This window comes from Haliotis asinina, chromosome 9 (assembly GCF_037392515.1).
Source record: "Haliotis asinina isolate JCU_RB_2024 chromosome 9, JCU_Hal_asi_v2, whole genome shotgun sequence".
NCBI classification, from domain to species: domain Eukaryota; kingdom Metazoa; phylum Mollusca; class Gastropoda; order Lepetellida; family Haliotidae; genus Haliotis; species Haliotis asinina.
In genome coordinates this window covers 34,338,189-34,355,871 of record NC_090288.1, presented here as the reverse complement: position 1 = coordinate 34,355,871, position 17,683 = coordinate 34,338,189, and the positions used below count along the sequence as shown (strand labels likewise).

Here is a 17,683-nt window from a genome sequence, read left to right as displayed (position 1 = left end):
TGAAGTGGTACTCTGTGATTAACCAAACTGCACAGCAGTGAGCAAATGGTTATCAAGCAGAGTTTTGGTGTCAAGATTTTAAGATGATAAATGCTATTTGCATAAAAATATATAATGCACTTATTCAAAATAAGCATAAACGTCACATGGTCTTTGCCACAGTCCTGTTAACATGTTAATGGTTATAGATTAACCGTCCCCTAGATCAACTACTACAAAAGGAGACCTCTAGTACCCAGCTTTAGTTTGAAAACCTGACATTTTGAAAACAAAAGATTCAGTTCCTCCTATTGTCAATTTATTACAACCATTATCTTCCCTTAAAAAATGTCTAATCAGCAGCCAACTGCATAAGTCATAATCTGATGTTTTAATACATGATGATGAGACTTAAATCACATGTAAAGGAACGGTCTACCAATAAGAATACAATTTCTTTTAAAAGCACTGATACAGAGGAAGTGTAGAATTTCATTTTTTTTTTATATTTCTGTCTATATTAACAAAAATAGGGATAGTGAACGTGAACTTTATTGAGGATGGTGATGACAGAGTAGTAGTAAAGGTCAGAGAATTATTATATTGATTGTAATAAATTCTGATTCCATCCAAATTCAATTGATCAGTTCGGCCACAGAAGCTTCGGTTTACTACAATGAAAATGAAATAAATAGAATACATTTCAAGCTGGGTATGCGGGAGGAACTCTTACACCTTTTGATTTCCAGCTATCAATGCACTTTGCATGAATAACATAGATATCAATGACATATAATGGTAGATGTTAATTGTTATTAATCCAATGGTAAAATTACAAGCTCCATCATAAACTATAATCCAGATTAGCTTGAAATGAATTTCACTTGAAAACAGTTTTAAGAAAGAATGAAACCGAGGTAAAATAGTACATTGACATATCAACTTCTCGTATTCTAGCCCATACAGGGCCTCTTTAAGTTCGTAGACATGGTACTGTACACCTACTGTCAAAGCACATCCGATTTCATATAAACCATTTAAAATCAGCGTAGATCATTTTCGCTGGGCGAAAACAAGCCTAACTTGCGCTTTGATTTGAAAGAAATACATCATACTTAACATTTTCAGCGACGATATGTCTTTAAGCAACCTTAAAAGAACCCCACATGTAAAATAACCTACCCATAGGTTCATCGTCTTCGTCCTCTTCATCGGTTTGCATGTGCTCATCGGACTGGTTTGGCACTGGTGACTGTACAAACCGAACTCCCCGCTTCTCATTTATTTTGTCTACATTTTTGCAGTCATTCAATTTATTAAAGTAATCTGCGGCAAACTGCACAAGGTCTGCGGGGGATGGCTTTTCTCGCAGAACGGCCACAGTAAATTCCTGCAGTAAGTCTGTCAATCCAACGGGAATTTCGAAATTCATCATGAAGTCAGCACAATATATTCCAGCAGTATATAATCCGGAAAGAATGAAAAATCACAATATTCACCTATTCCACATTATCGGGACAGATGTTAGATGATAACAGTAATTTCCATGCCATACTCTAAGCATAATCACACCAAGGTTACGCTAACTTTTTGACGTCAATAAACCACAACATATTCCTACGCTGTTTAGGTGGTTGCATATAGACCTTTCGCACTTTCAGGAATAAAAGCATAACGTGCATCCTCTACCCAGATATTCGTTGACCTAGAAAACACTTTATACCCAAGCAATATCACAGCACAGTAATGTTCACTATGGTGTTACTTCTTTTCGCGGAGGCCACATTTGGTAGTGTGCGCAAACAGGAAGTCATCCATACCACAAAGCGAGTCGAAATGTAGGCACAGTAGAGCTTTGCATCACTGGTGGGAATGGTCTTTCTTGTATATTTCCATGTAAATCACGGATTCTAGATGTGAACTGAGTTATTCCGTATATATTAGGTGTAAGAGATATTCCAATCAGACGGAAGCGGGCCCGACTGGGAGCCTATTGCACACCGACTGTGATGTGTCGTCTGCTCGAGCTGTCGCGAGGCGACGTGTTAAGGGCGGCAAACACCCCTTGTGGAGAGAAGTCAGCGCGGAGGATGTTAACTTAGACAATGGGCTAAAGGCTCGGGATTAATATTCGTTGGATTTTTTTGGATATGTAATTTTGTGTAATGCTATGTATACGGGGTTACCTGTAAATGAGGGGGGATCCATAAACCTGCTACAATAGACGTCAGTGGGAGGCATTTAGGAATTGCACTGAGGAAGGTGCATTTATGACTGTTCATGGATAGCTACTTCTTTTTCTAGCAACGATTCATATCTGCTTCCAGCCACTTTATGTTTCATCTGATAAAAGGAAAGGAAGAAGTTCAGAAACGTTGTTAGAAAGATAAAAGAAGCTGTTATTCATAAAAGTGTCATGTATCCCTTTACAGGAGGTCCACAAATTTTAAGAACACATCCCCAAGGGAACAGGCGGACTGGCGATAATAAGACCAAATCTGTTCTTTTGGCAAAACTTGATCTTTTCACTTCAGAGTGTTGATAATTGATGTAATAAAACAAATTTCGGCCCCAAATTTCTGTATTATGACAACGACAACATTTCATTTGGCAAATAAATTTGTTGTTTAACGCCGCACTCGGGGATATTCAACCCGCCATATGGCGGAACACTGGCTTGTCTGATCCAGACTCCTAATTATAAGTTGCTCTTACTTCTTACATACAGCTGGAATATTGCAGAGTGCGGCTTAAACAACAATTGATGAACCAATTCATCAGTTCATTTAGATATCCATCATTATTCTTTTTCATTTCACATCCGTACAGCAGCGACCCAGTAGCAGAGAGAGAAAGAGAGAGAGAGATCTCAGCAGTTGTGGATTGGAACTGATCGCCAGCAACCAATGGTAATTGTAAGACGTGACCCGGATGGTGTCATGGTTTGTGGACTCGGACTGTCCTCGTATTTAGATATATTGTACTCTGAAGCGTTTCAAGTCGGGGGTCATCTCAAAATTTGCTATATTGCTTTAAAAAATATTTTTAATCCTCGCAATGACAGGACTAGACAGCCGGGTTCTTCCACTGTGCCGTGTGGTGGATTATCTGGCCCAGATGCGAGTATTTACAGACGGCCGTCTGACATATTGCTCGGTGCGGCGTTAAATAACAAACGAAAATGATTTTATTTGTTCCTATAGCAAGTTCCATTTGGTTTGTACTTTCTTTTCCCCAACAGTTTACAAACCGCGTAAGTCAGATTAACAGCTCCCAAAGAGGTCCTTATGGACAAATTTGATTTTATCAAGTAAACTATGGATATACCGAATTCAAAGGGACCTCAAGAAGTATCAGACTCACATCTGTTCAGTTCCGACTAGGTCAGTTAGATTTAATTATTAATAAAGGAAGAAGATTGTCTATAGAAAGGAAAATATGAGAATGTATCCTTTATGCCCATTATCTATTGAAGATGAAATTCATTATATATTTGTAGGTGCATATTATGATGATCTTAGGAGAAAATAAATTTCAAACAGATATCTATCAAAATACGCAACAACAGCCTTTGTCTCGACTCTCACTTCCAGAAATGAAACTGTGTAAAACAGGCTGTTTGTCTTGAGATATAATAGGTCATCATAAATGTCACTTTTTTATGTGTTATAGTTATGTATACGTATGCAGCTCCTTTTATATGGACCGGAGGCCTTGAGTACAATAAACTTGACTTGACCAATCTACATTTTATACTGCAAGCCTTGGGACGAAACAGTGCGCTATATCTGTCAGTTCGATATATGCGTGTTCGATGTAATCATAGTTTATTGTCTGTACATTTAACATGGGTATACGTTGTGTGGATAGACAGACAGACCGACCGATAGATAGATAGATATAAAAATTGGTGTAGCGGCTTTAATCAAACAAAACATGAAGCAACAGATATAGACGGACAGGGAGATAGAAAGATAGCTCGCTCGCTCGCTCGCTAGCTAGCTAGATAACTAGCTAGAACTTCCGGTCTGTACACATTGCAGCGGTGTCCCGTAAGAACATGCACAGACTTCAGTCTTAGCATTACCGCCATATCTCCATTACACGGAGTCAGCCACATCTTCAGAGTCCGCTCTGTTGAGGAATATCAGCAACACCAGAAAGTACCAAACCGAAGAATCTCTTATCATCCTGATTCTCTCCCTAGTAACACTCAGGAGTGATTCTTGTAACAGCCTCCTTGCCGGTGCACCCAAGTCTTTTACCAACAACGCATCCAGAATACAGCGCCTCCGATAGTTTCCAGTTGCAGGAAGTACGAACGCATCACTCCCATGTTACATGACCTACGTCGGGTGAAAATCGACATAGAATCAGCTATAAGATCTTGTGTCATGTGTATCGATGCCTGACTGAAGATGCTCCACAATATCTGTGTGAGCTGATCACGGAGTACAAACAAGTTCGATCACTGCGGTCAGAAAACAAGCACCTGTTGCAAGTTCTATCTGTGAAATCTGTGAACTATGGACAACGTCCAATTGCTTTCAATGTAACAACGGAATGCAGCCGTTCAATCTCAGACAGTCTTCAACTCCTGCTTCTTTCCGGTCACCGCTGAAAACCTACTTATTTAATACTGCCTTTCAAGAATGACCCTCAGTACCCACACATGCATATGTGCCTTTAGAGCATGCATGCATTGAGCATGGGTTGATGTGCTGTATAAATTCACTATATTTTTTTATTGTATTCAGCGTTAGTTTTGACAGCATATTGGATAGACTGTCAATGAAGGTATTGCAGATCTGAAACACTACTAGGATGCTTTCGCTACATAGCTCCATCCCTGTTGTTTCTTCGTGCGTCAAGGATATACACTGGATACGAAATCTTGCTCAAGATCCCCATGTTGATACATACAACACCCTGAAAAAAAGACTGGGACAAGGGAATATTGGAACATATCATCCAGTAGATCCACTTTTGATGCCATTTCATCACACTGTATGTGTCAATGTTGGTGATGTCTAAGACTGTAAATTGAAATTGATATAATTCCTTATTGAAACAAAGTCTTACAGGAGCCTACTGGTTAAAGCGTTCGCTCGTCACACCGAAGACCCAGGTTCGATTCCCCACATGGGTTCAGTGTGGGAAGGCCATTTCTGAGGTTCTCCGTCATGATATTGCTGGAATATTGCTGAAAGCGGCGTAAAACTTAACTGATGCACCAGTCTAAGTAAATTTAACCTCAGTACTTTTCGTTACACTCAGTGGTGGAGTGTAACGAAATACACTGAGGCGAACTTTACTTAGGCTGACTGATGCACACACTTGAAGGGACTATGCGTCCTGCTCCAGCACGCAGTGAGTCTTGGAGTTGTGCCTTTTTGTGGAGCATTGATGTAACTGGTGATCATAACCTGTATTGATTGGCATATACAGTAAAAGCAGAGTAAGTAGTGAGTGAGATGTGCCGCGTTTCGCAATATTCCAGCAATAAAACGGAAGGGTGGGGAAGGGTACACCAGAAATGGGGTAGAGTCAGTAGACAAACAGATGCGAAAGGCACAGTCTTGCTAGAGTTTCTCCCTAGTCGTCCTATAGTTTTCATGTAGCGTTGCATAGTCTCGGAAAAGGTTATACTGATATCTAGTATCAGAAATGAACATATTTAATAGAAACAACACGGTTAACAAATGATATCCATAAAGTGTAATAAAAAGCCCAAAACCTCTTTTTCATTTTGAACCAGAAACTATGTTCATGTAAACTTGACTTGACTTGACATTCTGACTTGCCTGGGCTGTACTGGGTATATTTATTTCAGGGTCTGTATGACAGGCCAGACTAAGGGTCGAAGTCGCCCTTAGACTTAAAGGGAGTCTCCTCCCAAATGGGAACCACTGGCAAATTAGTGTTAGGTCCTTCAAAGAATGCTACTCATGTGATGCGCAGTATAAACGACTGTCCTAATTTCATAGAGCTGACCTATTCCTGTAAACTCTGGTCTAGATCTGTACGTCAGTGAGCACTAGACTGTGAAATCTCGTTTCTCCAATAATAGGAAGGCAGCCTTCAATTCGATCGAACACAGGGGCTGTAATCATAATGTCTGAATAACCCCGATTGGAGGCGGTCATCAGATTATTGAACCGTGTGACGCACATCGTTTGTATATAAGTTGTGTTATTACATTATTGATCGATGGGACTTGTTCATGGAGGATGGTCTCATTACCTTCGTAGAAAAGTCCAGGTGTTAAATTGAATCGTCTGTGCGTACGTATGGAAGTGAGTGTAGTGTTACGCCCCACCCAGCGATATTCCAGTTATGTTGTGGCGGCGGTCTGGACAAAACAGTCTAGTGATCAACAGTATGAACATCGATCTACGCAATTGGGATGCGATGACTCGTGTCGACCAAATCAGCGAGCCTGACAACCCGATCCAATTAGCCGCCTTTTACGACAAGCATGGGTTACTGAAGATCAATTCCCGGATCTTCACGGGTAGTGATTTTGAAAGTGATCGTGATTTTGAAAGGGGATGACTAGTGGGTAAAGTATTTGTTCGTCACGCCGTTCATTCGGATCGATTCCCCACAAAGAAGCCCATTTCTTTTGTCCCCCAACGTGATCGATATTGTTGGAATATTGCTAACTCACTCACTCAGAGTTATTAAACATCAGCGCCAGAGGATATGACCACTCCCTTTATCCGACGACGTTTACCTCACGGACTAAATTCAAGATAGCGGTGAAAATATTTTGGAAGATCAAACAATACTAAGTAGGGTGCAGGAATTACAATCAAATAACTAAAACTTTGATGTGTCGAAGATACAGTTTGTTGCTCTCTTATTCTTATTAAGTCAGCGGTGTCGAGCTTCGGATTAGACGAAGTATTATTCCAAGGTCACTTCAAATTCGCTGACGCAGGTGTTTACACAAATATACGCCTGCACGGTTCGGCGTGTTCATACTCCAGTAGCCTAGTGGTTAAAGTGTTCGTTTGTCCCACCGAAGACCCGAGTTCGATTCCTCACATGGGTACAATGTGTAAAACCCAATTTGGTTTCCCCTGTAATTACTGTAATAGTGCAAAGACGGACGTTAAACTAAACTTACTCACTCATACCCCAATAAACCACCATGTGAACCTCTTTTCTGTAGGATCTTGTAGACTTTCGAAGGAATATAAACTGTGATACCAAGTTATATCCTATATTTTGGTTATACCTTTATCTGTAGTTGCAGTGATGGACGCTTGTAACGAACACGGCTAAAACATACTGACTTATTTAACGAAATCTTCTGGTATAACGAACTTCGGGTGTAACGAACTGAAATTAGTGGTTAGTTCGACTTCTTTATATCCATCGTTAACTGTACGTGGTGTTTGGTGCCTTATTTTACGTCTATGGAGAAATCTTGTTTGCCTGTTGATTACACCTCACTAGCCCAGTGGCAGTTATATTACGAGAAGGGGTCTTTCCTGACGAACTTCGGGTGTAACGAACTGAAATTAGTGGTTAGTTCGACTTCTTTATATCCATCGTTAACTGTACGTGGTGTTTGGTGCCTTATTTTACGTCTATGGAGAAATCTTGTTTGCCTGTTGATTACACCTCACTAGCCCAGTGGCAGTTATATTACGAGAAGGGGTCTTTCCTGACAGCGACATTTTCTGCACTCGAGGAGTTCGATTTTCATTGGGTAGTCTGAGGTTTCCAATGAATGTCTGGAAGTACTCACCATGTTCGATGGTTTCGCGCGCCCACCCATAAAAATATTCATCATCATCAAGGTATTTGAGCATTTGCAAACTATTTCAGGAATACAGACATGTGCTTTCTTATTTATATTTGGTGGCGTTTTCCCTTTTTGTGACCTTTCGCTTAGTTTCTACTTTCAAATTTTGGGCTGGTGTACTATTTTGTGGGCTAGTAACTTTCAGGCACAACTGGCCCGACTTGCAAGTAAAAAAATGGACATAATGTCGCACACTGCATGAATCTGTAGGATGTTCATTCCTCACGAGGTTTTACCGCATGTCAATTTGATGGGCCATGAAGATAGAATTCAAAGATATACAGCCCTACACGTTTGACTAATCACTTCTTAAACACCTATTCACAAAACCTTCTTTCTCCCTTTCGACGCAAACTTAGGCGGACTTTCACGACACAGTCTACTCATTCACAGTGAATACCACTTGTGGACATAATACATATAATAATGTATAGGGGTATATGGTCACGAGCACAGAGCGAATTTCCTCTTTAGCGCTAAATCACGCTATAACAGGGAACATATGAAATTTGTCCACAGTTAGTAATGTTGTAGGGACGGTGGGATAGTCCAGGGGTTTGTTGGTCACGCGGTTTCGATTCCCCGCATGGGCACTATGTTTGAAGCCTGCCTGCCAGTCTGTCTGTCCGCCCCTTCACCACTCCAACCCCCCGTTTCTTCCCCATAAACTTTGTAACGTCGCTCTCAGCAATATTCTCGCTTCATGCGGTTAGTAAATAATCGACAACCACTGATTGATAGATTGTGATTCGATCTACAGTGTCATGATTGGAATTCGATGACATCCCTCAGCCAAGTCAAGGAGTTTCATATAACAAGCCTGTTGTTGAAAACCAGTTTTAGCTCAAAGTTCTGAGAGGCGTCTACCCACCACTTTCTTTAACTCCAGGCCAAGAGTTTTGACAAAGCCGGCATTTAAAAATCTTCTAAAGCCAGTTTTTAATCTTACTCCTCCCAGTGACTCCAGTCTGTAGTATTTACTTGTCTTTCAAACACTCAATGACTCAATCCCTCACGGGTGGGTGGACTCCTCGAAGTGTCTCGCTGTGAAGTCGGTTTGGAACATTGTACCTATTGTCCAGTTAAGGTGTACCACTTACAGTTACCCTGAGTGTTAAGATTTTGATGTGTACAATTTATGGATCAACCCTGGAGAGACCTATAATTATTTACATGCATATAGATGTCTGTCACTCTTGGGAACAGCTATATAGTGCCATTCAGCATAGTCAACAAAGCCGCGTTACAATGTACGGCGAATCGCGGACCCGCTGTGACATGTTGCGGTTTGGCAGGGAAGTTGTCAACACAGAGGGTGAAGTTAAGCGTCGAATAGTCTGTCTCTCAGTCCCCGAACCACATTACTTTCCCTTCCACATGCCCCTGCCCGCGATACCAAATAAAGCAAGTCTAGATTTCCCCTGGTTCAAGTTTTCACAACTCACCGGGGCTCCTTTTCAGTTTATATGGGCTTATTTGGTACAATCAATATTGAATACATTCAGGGATCTCCCAGCTCACTGGGGCTCCTTTTCAATATAAATGGGTTCACGGTGTTATGTGTATCCAGACAGTAAACGTTAGCCTAAGCTTGGATACGTGCTGTTCTTTACGACCGCTAGCGAGGAGGCGAGGGTGACATGAACCCATGTGCTTGAATAAAACAGAGGTTATACAATGAGGAGGGCACACGGAACAGCTTAGAATAGTATTTCAGTTAAGTGAGTGAGTAATTTAGCGTTTTACGCCTTCCTCGGGAATACCCCAACAATAGCAGGGCGGGGGAAGCCAGAAATGGGTTTGAAATTTTGTACCCATGTGGGGAATCGAACCCGGTAATTCAAACATTGACCCCCTTATAGGGAATCGAACTTTGGAATCCGGCTGACGAGTGAACGTTTTATCTACTAGGCTACCCCACCGACATTTAGGTAAATGAAGCGAGTTTAATATTGACGTAATGTCTGATGACGCGGTGCCGGTGCAATAGTCGGTACGTACCCGTGAAGATCCGGGTTAGATTGATCTTCAGCTACCCATGCTTGTCGTAAGAGGCGGCTTACGGGATCGGGTGATCAGAGTCGCTGACGTGGTTGACACATATCATCGTATCCCAGTTGCCTAGATCCATGCTCATGCTGCTAATCACTGGATTGTCTGGTCCAGTCGCGATTGTTTACAGACCACCGCCAAACGGCTGGAATATTGCTGAGAGTGGCGTAAAACTAAAGTCACTCATGAGCAGTACTAATTGGATTCTGTGGATCAAACATATGCAGTTATCTAGTTCATACCTTGAGAGCCATTTACGTGTGTGAGAATGATACAAAGCACGCAACAAAGGACCTCCTTTATGGCGTATGTGTGTTGAATGCAGGCAGTATGTGGAGCTGTACGTTAGAAGTTGGGTGAATGGGGGGCAGCGCTCGCCAAGTGTAATAGTCCTGCCCTACAACGAAACACCTACAGTCTATACAAATGTTGCGGTGTCTCACTATGAGAAGAAGATTTGAATGAGCTCTGACGCCCTCAAGTCCAAACCCTCTACCCCAACACGCGCCTACCCCACAATTCAAACCCCAGTACCCTTGCAAATCGTGGACCACAGTAGCCATTAGTCACCACTGCCAAAGCAAACAGTAACCATGTCGACGGTATTTATCGTTAGTCCACTCCTCAAAGGACTCATAACAGACTTCCATTTTAAAATTGGCATGAACGCATCAAAGATGCATATTCTTTCCGCCTGTTTGATGAATTGACATTCAAACTCAGAGGCGAAGGTACAAAGACACATGCCCAGCGCTATTACATGCGGACAAATGCCAATTTTCACGCTTGAAACAGGAGGCACTGAAGCTTACTATGCGACGGGATATTAGCGTCATATTTTACGACATGCCGTAACGAAACCGTTCAAGTTGGTTCTCGGTGTCGTTATTACCAAATCTGATTATTGTGCACGGTTTATGGAAGGCAGTCGGCGACTGGGTATTTGCGTAATCGCCGTATAAAACCAGTTCTACGGTTTCAATAGCAGGGGGGGTTTCGACTGGCAACAACGGTTGCATGTAGCACAGTTAAAGGCTCTATATTATTATTATCTTAATATATACATTAAGTTATATATCAATGGCACATTTTAACGTTTGCACATTGAACGAGTCTAGTGTTAACGAGTTTATATTTTGAGGATTAGACTTAACCTTGCAAAGCGCTCCCTCAAGGGAACGGAACATGGGTCTTCTACGCTTCTGTCTATATTCAGAGAGAGAGAGAGACAGACAGAGACAGGCAGAGGGAGAGAGGAGGGCAAGAGATGCATTTTTAACCTGTAACGTTGGCAACGGTGCTAGCGAGAGTTTAAAAGTCTGCATCTGGAACTCAAAGCCAGTTTTACCTTGTTCTCCATTTTCTGGAAATTTAATGTGCACTCCTCATATCCCAGGTAGACGTTAACTGCAGAAGGGCTGGCAGCATAATACACACAACTATTTTGGTTTCCGTGTTTTGTCACTGACCGAGTTTTTTGCCTGCGAGGTATATTTTTCTTCCCTTCCAGACTTACAGTTTTCCCAGTGAGGCGTTTTGTTTTCCCCTCACCCTTAAACCATTTTATCTTTTACTCAGTGGAGGCGAATGATAGTACCACATTGTTAATCGATTAGAGGTGTTTAAGATTTATTGATTTCTAAGAATCGATGTTTTACAATAGTCGATGCCTGATAACAATAGATGGATGATTACTGAGAATATCACTTAACACGTAATATTGCGATACACGTGGATATTTATTCATAACAATTCTATAGCCTTAATTGGTGAATCTTGTATTCATGTATCATAGCACTTTACATTCATTGAGAATATGTCCGTACTATCATTTATACAATAATCACTGGAATTCCTTTTGACTGTTTGAACTTATGACGAGCCTTGTAACATCTAAAACTTTGCCATAATGTTGGTTTGTGTAGTTGTTTGTTTACAACCGCACTCTTTAATGTTCTAGCGAATTGTCACAGAAACCTCTCTGGACTATTGGAACTTATTCTGAACCATGGATGGAACGGCCATATAAGCTTTTGCCACAATGTATGTTTATTAAACGCCGCTCTCAGCAATATTCAAGCGACGTGATGGGGGCCTGTTTATATTCGAGTCTGGACCAGACAATCTAGTGACTGACATGAAAATTGGGTACGGTGATATGCATCAACAATCAGCGACCCTGGCCTTCTTTTGCCGTTGGTGTCTATTTAACTATACTCGCCGACAGATCCAAGAAGGAAGCTGCCTAGAATTGGTCCTCAATAACAACCTATGCTTTTCGGAAGATCCGAGTGATGGAATTCGGGTGGCCAGGCTAGCTGACTCGGTTGACTCCTATCATCGTAATTGCGTGGATCGATGCTCATACTTTTGATCAGTGGATTTTCTGGTCCAGATTCGATTATTTACAGACCACCGCCTTGTAGCTGGAATATTGCTGAGTGCGGCGTTAGGCAACCAACCAACAACTCACCAGTATTCCAACTACATGACGATACCCTCGTGTCATGGGTTTACAACAGAAAACAGATATACCAAGACATTCTTACTGCTTGAAACTGAACAATATATTTTCAATTTTTCGCATCTTTCTGAAATAAACCGGAAATTCAACCTGACCTTTCCGCAGCTGAAAAGATGATTCTCGCATCTTATCGATTTTCAGTCGTGGTAAACTCGTACCAGACTGGGACAATGGGAATGTACATTTGGGAATGATCCGAGTAGTGTCGAATGCAAAAGTAAGCCAGTAACACGATTAACATGCCACATTCTATACAAAATGTCCTTGGAGCAATGACGTCAAAACCAATCACTTCCTCTTCTACGTGATAGGCGTCTGGTGCGGGCATGGAACTGGTTCCTGGTTTTGTATTGGTCAGACTTTGAATGTAGGTATTCTTTGACTCACATATTTCATATAATGGGGAGACAAATAATTACGTTAATACGTGGGAATCATTTGTGTTTGGTACCAGACACGATATGGTTGAATGCTTATATTGCACAAGGCCGATAGACAATAAAACAAACACAATTTAACTGGGTATTGATTGAAATAACATGTTCCAACTGTCTGCTTGTAGTCAGTCTTTCTATACTCCGCGAGATATATTTAGAAAAGCAAAAAAACACATTACAGATTGTCGTTAATTATTAATCCCTATGTTTGAAAAGGGTATCAGCACTGTGTACATTGTGAAGTCAGGAATGCTTTAAGTGTGGTGTACTTGTATCTAATTCACCTGCCTATTTTCATGAATAAAATCCGCCGAAAAACAGAAAGTTCTACGTAATTCCAGTTCCGGTTTCTAGTAGTGGAGTTTCTGTTAACTGAAATAACCGGAGATTGGTCACATTATCCAAACACATCGATTTGGGAGTACCTATTTCCATTAACACATTTTTCACAAGGTTGTGCTGTCTGTATCGTTAAATTTACGTCATAATCACTACGAATAATGTTTTTCAGGTTCCAGTTTGCTACATTTTACGTGAACGTTGCAGTTGCATTTTCTGCAGTTTACAAATTCAAACAAAGAACTACGGGTTTTTTTCCTTTACTGTGTCTGTTTTAACTTTGACAAGTAAACTTAAAATGGCTCTGACCATGATGTTATATTATTTCTTTCCATTCGTCACTTATGACATTTCAACCATTCCAATCACATGTTTACAGGTTTGTAAGCGCCACGCCATTTCTTTCTGTTTCACCAAACTTGTATAAATCTAAAACCAGGGAGAACCTTCTCACCCCCACACGCGAACCATGATATAACTGAATTAGCGTCCAAAGCCATGTTAAACCCTACTCCCATGCCCTCACTAATTACTCAATAATCGTGTCGGTATATGTATTGAAGTGTCGGGTGGGAAATCTTCCACTAGTCCGCCTAGCTGTATGTAAGTAGTTGGTTAACACCTTGAACAGCAGGTATGTTTGGCAAATTGGCAGCCCAAGGCACCTCTCTCAAACCACATTCTCTTTTGTCAACTCAGCGTTCTTGCATATAATAATCCAACAGTAAATGTACAAGTACAGAGAGTTTTGAGATAGCCCAGTGGCTAAAGCGACCGCTCGTTACGCCATCTACCCATGCAGAAAATCGAACCCGCGCCTTTGGCGTAAAGACCGTGTGGTCAGTGTAAGTTCAGATCTTCCGTAGAACTGGTGAAGAATTTCAAGGTTGCCGTCAACATGTTATTCAGTGATACAAAGACATGTTCTTTCTGTTTCTGTTTAATATTTTGGGGGAAATGCATGAGAGTTAAATACATTCTAAAACATTTTAATCTCCGTTTCCACTAATCCACCGAATACCGTGTTGGAGAAAGTGTGGAGGAAACAAACAGAGAGTGGGAACAAGCACAAATAGAAACAAAAAGCAACAACAAACAAAATCATTTCTGCCAACTTCTAACAAGGCCTTGTAGGGGGCCGACATTTTTCACCAGTAACGCTGGCAACGGTGTTGCTGCACCTGTTTCTGAAGACCACAGTTACCTGGTAATTCGTTTTCAAGAACAATTACTGCACAACCTCAAACCTGTGTGAACAGCCATTGGTTGGCAACGTTCTGCAGATGCGTGGCAGGAACGGTGTTTGAAGACCTCTTGTCAATGACAAAGTGAAAGTCTCCCGTTGTAAAGTCTTTCAGAAAAACCTATCCTATATTATTTCTGTCATATATTACTTTCTATAACCGGACTGTTTTTTTTTGTTGAAGAAGACCTCAAACGGAAACCATTGGCTGGAATTCTTCAAAAGCACACACTTCGGCGAAAAACAAATCTGAAAAAATAAATTTGGTCTTAATAAGAATATCTAAAAGGCTAATTGAGCGTAGATGGAAATCGATAAGTATGACAGCCTGATTGTGGAGCCTTTTTGCTAATCCGTCTGTCTAATCACTGGGATTGGACGTGCTGGTGTAATAGTGAAGATTTATGTGTTGTTACTGTCAAATAAAAACTCGTACCGCAAGCGACCACATCCAGCAGAACCAAAGGTTTGATAAGGGACCTAGCCTTCCCGTGCAGATGATCACTGGATTGTCTGGTCCAGACTCGATTATTTACAGACGGCCGCCATAAGTTGGAATATTGCTGAGAACGGCGTTAAACAGCAAGCAAGTAAACAGACAAACAAACAAATAAACAAACAGGCAAACAAACCTGAATTCCCCCAAACCCTCGAGTTCGGAGGCGAAAGAATACCTCAAGGGTGTAGGAGCATAGGATTTTAAAGCGTGAAGAAAATAATTGATTAACTCGTTGTCACTTCTGATGATCATTGGACTGAAGTCCGATTGTCGAAGCTCATTTTGCTGCAAGGTAAACGAAACAGAACATTTATATCCTCATGACGTGAAGAAATCGTATAAAGCCCTACAGAGTTAGACCTTATTGACCAGCTTATCTTGGTCACATATAACCTTGACCTTAATCACATAGGCATTAGCCATTGTTGCCGTACTATTAGAAACGAACACTCACTGTGATTGTGACACTTGTAGCCGAGCCTGTGTCGCTCTCTCCTTTTCTTTCACTCTCTCCTTTTCGCTCTATCCCCTTCCCTCTCACCATTTTTTTCTCTCACTCACCATTTCTCTCCTCTCTCACTCTCACATACTCTGTCTCGTTTTCTGTCCTTTCCTCTCACCTTTCTCTCCTCTCTGTCTCACTCTCTCTCCCGCTCTCATATTCCACCTCACGACCATATACCGCCTCTCCCCTTTAAATCATTATCTCCTCTAGTTCGTCCGAAATAACAAACTTCAACTAGATCAGTCCATCAAATAGTCTGATTTCATTGCTTGACTAACCAGCTCCGTATGGCAATGTCACCTCTAGTCCTCGTTGGCTGGTCGCGGTGCCACATCATGACCCTCCGTATTCAGTAGACATACATTAACAGAAACCGTAGAGAAGTAGATGGGAATTGCAGCAGCGGGGACGTGCGTCACGACTATTCACACAAAGCCAACATTGATGGAAAATCCCTTGTCGCGCATATCTCACCTCATGCACGTCAATATACACGTGCGGCGGGAATGTCGCATTGTACTGCACGTGCTCGCCGAGTACTGCTCTGTAACAGCACAGAGAGATGTTATGTCTACAGCACGTAACTTAATAGCGCTCTGAGAAACAGTCATGATTATATGTGATTGCAATATACTGGTTTATTTCATTGATCTAGTTTCTTGTTTTTATTTAATATTCTTTTTTTCTAACTTAGCACACTGTGCTTTAAATCATGCTCACTCTTTGATTATTTTAATGTATTATGTACTTAGATGAGAGGTGGGCGTATGTGTGGGAGATATGGGGACAGTTTAGATATGTCAGTTACGTAACGACGAAACTTGACGTACTTTGCGTCGTTATTTATTTCCATAGTTATTAATATTGTTTTTAAAAATTTACTAATTTTGATAAATGCAGTTCGATTTAAGCTGTAACAAAACGGCTTATCGAGTCAGACAAACAAGTAACTGATATCATGAGCTACAAATGGCTTCTTTGGGCCATAATGACACAGAGCTTGACCACCCAATCCACTAAACCGACTCTTTAAACCAACACTTGTTGCAAGGGGACAATACTTACAGGGAGTCCCCACGGGACCTGAGCCATTCTTCCAGTTAACAGTTGGAGGACTGCAGGATAGCCTAGCGGTTAAAGCGTTCGTTCGTCACGCCTCGGGTTTGATTCCCCACATTGGCACAATGTTTGAAGTTCATTTCTGGTGTCCCCCGCCGTGATATTGCTGGAATATTGCTAAAAGCGGCGTCAAACCATACTCACTCACTCACTCCAACAGTTGGAAGTTGGTTCTATAGACACAGATTGAAGACACAGGTTCGAGTTCCAACATGGGTACAATGTGTGAAACCCACTTCCCGTCGTCCCGGTCGTGAAGTTGCTGGAATATTGCAAGAGGCGACGTAAAACCATACTCACTCACTCACTCACTTTAATAACTTGGTGTAGGGATCTGTTGACCAAACAACCATTATGGTGACTGTCCATTTTAGATCAAATGTACTTTCAGTAATGAGTAAAAACCTTCAGTTTAAGTTAAGTTATAAAACAAAGTAAAGCAGTTTCTGTTTTACTTCCATTCTATTTCACCAATTCCAATTTTCAAGACGTATTGCATTCAAATGTATTGCAAAAAACTCTACAGAAACAGTTAAAAATATATCCTTCTTAAATCGATAAGGAGAGTTATGCAACCCTGTTCGAAGCGGAGTCCGCCATATAGCTGGAATATTGCTGAGTGTGGCGTGAAACTAAACTAAACTCGAAGCGGAGGTGTTTTGTTTTATGCTGAGTAAGGGCTCCAATTGTGCCAAGGCTGGCCCTGATGATGAATAAACAATGGCGCATAGGTCTCGGAGATCATAGATGACAAATACATTCCAACACGACTAACGTTACAACTATTCCACGTAGTTATATCGCTACGGTACCTATAATATCTTAAACCCATGATTGCATTGATTGACTCGTGACGTCTATAATTAACCAGCCCTGTGATAAATATGGGTGAATCCGAAAATAGGCCTGTGTGACTTGAATTTTTGGCAGCTTTTACCAATGTTACCGCACACTAGTGAGGGGCTAGAAATAAGAAATGGGTCAGAAATGGACCACACTGTGTACGAATAATTTCATCCAGTTCACTTAATTAGTGACAAAACCAGTGTTAGTGTTCAAGCCATCGTTGGGACCGCAGCCACATAGCTGGAATGTTGCTGAGTGCGGCGTAAAACTAAACTCACTCACCATGTCAGTGTCAAATGTCATTTAGTTCAATTACCTAATCTC

The 17,683-nt window shown here is 41.3% G+C and overlaps 2 protein-coding genes across 3 annotated transcripts in view; both read right to left on the bottom strand.

Annotated features, from left to right (window-relative positions):
• Positions 1-2,048, bottom strand: part of LOC137295625 (cAMP-dependent protein kinase type II regulatory subunit-like) — a 41,680-nt gene extending 39,632 nt beyond the window's left edge. Inside the window, exon 1 of one of the 2 annotated variants that reach the window (XM_067827076.1) lies at positions 1,162-2,048. In XM_067827076.1, coding sequence (XP_067683177.1) covers positions 1,162-1,414 — 253 coding nt within the window. In that variant the 5' untranslated portion in view covers positions 1,415-2,048. The remainder of the gene's footprint in view (positions 1-1,161) is intronic. The other variant, XM_067827075.1, reaches the window with a different exon arrangement.
• LOC137295962 (tyrosine-protein phosphatase non-receptor type 12-like) overlaps positions 1-17,683 on the bottom strand; it is a 146,490-nt gene that overhangs the window by 112,281 nt on the left and 16,526 nt on the right. The window lies entirely within an intron of this gene.